The sequence below is a fragment of the Cupressus sempervirens genome, chromosome 3, assembly GCF_028749045.1.
Source record: "Cupressus sempervirens isolate cs-2001-9-10 chromosome 3, ASM2874904v1, whole genome shotgun sequence".
In the NCBI taxonomy this organism is placed as follows: Eukaryota; Viridiplantae; Streptophyta; class Pinopsida; order Cupressales; family Cupressaceae; genus Cupressus; species Cupressus sempervirens.
The window spans coordinates 728,836,711-728,842,178 of record NC_143120.1 but is presented as its reverse complement, the minus strand read 5'-3'; the positions used below and the strand labels follow the sequence as shown (position 1 = coordinate 728,842,178).

At 33.5% G+C, this 5,468-nt stretch overlaps 1 protein-coding gene across 1 annotated transcript; it reads left to right on the top strand.

Moving 5' to 3' along the window:
* The first annotated feature begins 471 nt into the window (after positions 1-471).
* LOC149568839 (laccase-12-like) lies at positions 472-3,405 on the top strand. Its single transcript, XM_089821714.1, has 6 exons — positions 472-639; positions 874-1,025; positions 1,139-1,383; positions 1,812-1,940; positions 2,046-2,975; positions 3,078-3,405. The coding sequence occupies exons 1-6, from the start codon at positions 532-534 to the stop codon at positions 3,206-3,208; spliced, it is 1,695 nt and encodes a 564-aa protein (XP_089677840.1). The 5' UTR covers positions 472-531; the 3' UTR covers positions 3,209-3,405.
* The last annotated feature ends 2,063 nt before the right edge of the window (positions 3,406-5,468 follow it).

Sequence of the window (5,468 nt, the reverse complement as noted above, 5' to 3'; positions counted from 1 at the left end):
GTTCTAATCTATCGTCAAAGTTTTGAAAAATCATACCATTATATCAGATTAAAAAAATACATAGAGAGGTCAAATATTGGAAGAGATCTAACCTTCGAGAAGTTAAGATAGAACCTAACTACGTGGAACGCATGTTCTAAGGACATCAACTTCTTCGAAACAAATATGAAAGTCAAGATTGAAGAACTTTCAAAGGAAAAACTCTAAGCAGATACGCCATCACTTCCCATTAATGCATTGAATTGCAGTAAAGCGAGTTAAATAAATAAGAAAAGAATTGCAAACACACACAAATATTACTTCTTATATTCAAACATGTACCTACCCAAATCTCTTAGTTGTGATAATCTAATGAGAAATTTTCAACGCGCGTTTTTGTGCCGATAACAAATACCGTGTTTCCACTCAATCTGACGGTGCCCACCCATTGTATTTCTCATTCTTCCTCTATAAATAACTTCCTCTTCTCTTAACTCTTCAATACCTTCAAAGCTTTAACTTGGCTCACAAGAAAGAAAATTAGTAATAACAATGGAAGGGAACTCCTCATGTGTTCTGAAGTTGGCATTTTTCCTTGTTTGTTTAACTTTGATAGCACCATGGATGGCTTCTGCAGCTCTTGTCCGCCATAACTTCACCGTGAGCATATTTTTCATCAAAATTTTCTTATATTTTAGCCATGTTGATTACTTTTATAGATTTATTAATGACTACAATAGATTGAGAGATTGAATTGAATCTATGTCTATGATAGGTTGAAAGATAGAGTTGGGCGTGAATTTAACTTTGTACAATTTCTTTTGGTTATCAACATTTGGAATCATAAGATATGCATGGGTTTAATTTAATCATCTTGTTTACATTGTGTTATAGATTGGAACACAAAATGTGACTAGATTGTGCAACACACAAACAATTGTGACAGTGAATGGAAAGTTTCCTGGCCCCACTATATATGTTCATGAAGGTGATAATCTTGTCGTTGATGTGAACAACAACGGACCCTATAATGTGACTCTTCACTGGTAATTATAAAATACTATGCTCCAAATTGTACTACCCATGTCCTCATTATTATTATTTTTATGAATATTAGACAGACCTTGCGTTGAGATTTAATAATTTGTGATTATTGCAGGCATGGTGTAAAGCAGTTGAAATCATGCTGGGCAGATGGACCTTCGTACATAACACAATGTCCCATTACACCGGGGAATAAGTTTACATACAACTTTACAATCACAGAACAAGAAGGGACGTTGTGGTGGCATGCACATATTACGTACTTGAGAGCCACAGTGCATGGAGCTTTGGTCATAAAACCCCGGCGTGGAAAGGCTTACCCTTTTCCTAAACCGGCTGCTGAGTTTCCTATCATTTTGGGTAGGTGTTTTCTTTTCATATTGTCCATGTAGATATCAAAAGTTACTTTTTTAATGATGTATTTTCATTTAGTTAATGAATACATAATAAGTACATTTGATCATCTCTAAATAAACATCATCCCTTTCTTCTATCTAAATCTCTTTTAGTTCTCTATCTAAAAGCTTTACTTTGTTAAAAGCCATATTTTTTTGGTCTTCATTTTTTTTTGGTTCCATTTGACCGTGCCAACATAATAAATGATAAGAAATAATATAAGAGATCTCGTATCATATAACTGTTCCAATCATTTCAGACTACAGCTTTCAACAAAGTCTCCTGAATATTATTGTGAATGTTCCTTTTCAATGTTGAAATTTGAACTAAAAGTGGTTTATTGAATGTTGAAGTATGACCTAATTAAAATGGTTTATCTATGGTGTCTACAGGGGAATGGTGGAATTCAAATGTGGAAGATGTCATAGCAGATGCACTTGCAAAAGGAACTACTCCAAATGACTCCGATGCATACACCATCAACAGCCAGCCAGGAGATTTCTTCCCTTGCTCTGCCAATGGTCTGTGACTAATCATACCTGCTCTAAACTATCATGATACTCTATTTTTAAAAATCATATCTGCTAATGAATGAATGAATGAATGAATGAATTGGATGGGTGCAGATACAATACGTATAATGGTCCAGAAGGGAAAGAGGTACCTGCTGAGGATTGTAAACGCCGGCATGGTTCGTGGGTCCTTCTTCAAGATAGCCCAACACAAGATGACAGTGGTAGCAGTGGATGCCTTGTATGTGAAACCATACACAACAGATGTCCTCCTCATAAACCCAGGAAACACCATGGACGTACTCATTACAGCTGATCAGCAGTCAGGACAATACTACATCGGAACAATAGTTTATATGAGCCAATCTGTTGGATCACCCTTCTTAAACACCTCCGCAACAGCTATTCTTCAATACAAAGGCAAGACAAACACATCTTCCCCTGTTTTTCCCACATTTCCGGCATTCAACGACACTCCCACGGCCTTCAACTTCACATCATCCCTCAGAAGCCTCAATTCCTCACTAGTCCCTCAGAAAGTAGACGAAGAAATGCTGATTACAGAGGGATTGGGGCTCGTTGCTTGCACTGACAATTCATGCACAGATATAAATGGTGTAAGACCAGTTGGCAGCTTCAACAACATCTCTTTTGTTTTTCCCGACATTGCCATATTGCAAGCTTATTACAATGGCATCAATGGAGTTTTTACCAGAGATTTTCCAAGTAATCCTCCCCAGGCATTCAATTACACTGGAACTGTGCCGCTGGGTCTTTGGAGCCCTGAATTGGGTACAAAAGTTAAGGTTTTGAAGTTCAACAGCAGCGTTCAGATTGTATTTCAGAATACCGGGAGTGTTACTTTCATCAGCCATCCAATTCACATTCACGGCCATGATTTTCATCTGGTGGGTCAGGGATTTGGTAACTATGATCCCAACACGGATCCTCAAAACTTCAATCTTGTGAATCCTCAGATGTTGAATACCGTTGCTGTTCCTACTGGTGGCTGGGCCGCCATTAGATTCGTGGCCAACAATCCAGGTGAGCTTGCTTTTACGTGTTCTTTTTGAATATCTTGTGTTTTAATGGTTTTAAGATTTCAAAATGTTTCAGTTCTAAATTGTTTGGTGTTTTGAATTGCAGGAGTCTGGTTAGCGCATTGCCATTTTGAATCTCATTCTTCACTTGGGTTTGATATGGTGTTTCTTACCGAGGATGGGCCCGGGAGTTCTGACAAATTGCCGCCGCCTCCTTCTGATCTGCCTAAATGTTAAATGGATTTCATCATTGTTATTGTTAAATCTTGTAATTTCAAGATTGGTTTGTGCATTGTCAACAATAAAATTTGCAGCCGACACGACAAACTGTCGTGGGAATAAGATTATGCTGTAACGATTCTTCTTACTTAAGTTTGTATTTTTTTTTAATATTTTAAATTTAAGTGGGAAAAGATCAATGTTTTGGTGATAAATGTGACATATTGTCTACGTAGTATCTCTGATTGTATTGTCATTCAACATATTAAAAAAAACATCCATCTTAATAAACTTTAAATTGAAGATTGCTTGTACAAAATATCTTATAAAAATAAAATAGGAAGATTTTAATTAATAAAAATAAAAAATAACTAAAAACAAATTTCTTTATATTGCATTTTTTTAATTTTGAATCTATTTAAATTTTTAAAACTAATAGTATGTCTTTTTTATTTTGAACCCTTAGTTTTAACTTTAACTTGTTATTTTAACTTAAATTCATTTCTAATCATCTATAAGTTCTATGCCATCTTAAAATATTTGAAGAAATGAATATGACATGGATTGATTTCATTAAAAAATAATAATAAATTCACAAGTAGATCCACATTATAGAACAAATCTTTGTACATATTTCCATGGATTAATCTAAAGGAACTTGTCCCCTTCCAATGAAACAACCCTCTAAAGATATTGTTAAACTAGCACTTGCACCCAAGGAAGGTGCAAGGAATACGCTGATAGGTATTTGATTTAAAAGAATAAATGAGGTTTTATATAGCAAAAAAAGTGTACATAAAAGTGTTGGCCTACACATGTATCAAAATTGGGTTTGATATCAAACATGTGTTATAAACAACATCAAATTTTCAATTTTTTTTTTTTTTTTTCTGAAATTTAGTTATTTAAAAAGTGTGAGAATTAGAATACAAATGGACATATGAGTAAATTCATTAAAATTATAAAAACAATTTCAATGTTAAAGATGACTTTGATACTAAGCTAGGTAATTTAATTATTGTTAGAAATTTAATCAACTGTTTAACAAAAAACTAATTCAAATTTAGTTATTAAAAAAGGTTGACAATTGGAATATAAATGAGAAATTTAAGTAAATTTATCGATATTATATTAACAATTTAAATGTGTACTTTTACCGCACTCCAAAGTGGGGTTAAAGTAGGAACTTTAATGTGAGGGGTTTTAAAATATACTCTTAAACTTGTAAATAGTATGTACTCATTATCACACAACTATTGAGGCAATGCATGATAATCTACAAGCTAATACTTGACCTTCTTCCACAACCCCTTGCTCTGCCTTGGGGAAGCAACATCTTCACCATCATATCCCACATCTGGAATTACCATTTAATGATCCAAACATCTAAAATCCATTCTATCCTTGCCAAGTGGATTATTGGCAGAATTGGATTGAGCTTGAGTACCCACGTATAAATTTTCTCCAAATTTTAGAGAACCAATTTCAAATCAATGAATGTTTTTGCACAACTTAAGACATTACCAAAATTTTCTTGAACAATAAGATAATAGACTAACATAAAATTATGTCAGGATTGTTAATTAGCTTTCTCCCACTGACAGACCTAGGCAAGAAATAAAGCCTTAGATCAATCCCCAGTATAGGGACTAGAAAGTGGCGGGGGGGGGGGGGGGGGGGGAAAATGGGACCCAAGAAGGGATGCATTGTGTCCTTGATTGAGTAGGGATGCACTATGTCGTTGCTAATAAGCTACAATATTCCTTAGGATTAGTGCCAAATACAACAAAAGCATATACCTTAATAGGTAAATGAGCTTTAAAATTTAGTGGAGTGTAGGATTAAATCATGGAAAGACAAATAGGATCATTGTCATCTCATGATGAAAGTAGTTATTAGAAAAAAAAGAAGTTGTACAAAAACATATAGGAAGCAACAAGACTCTTAAATTATTTAGGAATTGCCATCATTAATGATTTATATATTTCTACTATGTGGATCTACCATTTGTATATATACAAAGAAATAATAATGATTTTCATACAAATTATTAAACCTTACACAAAACATGAAATGTTACATGCTGAAAACAAATTCAAGTATCATCTGAAAAATTACAAATTATAAGGAAATTTCTAAAATTGGATAAAATGATTAAAATTTCATTATGATTTGAAGCCAATTTACCACACATACAATACTAGTTCAAATAAAAAATACAATATATAAATATTGTCAATTTTTATTTTAAAATAAAAATTAAATCATAAAAAATGTA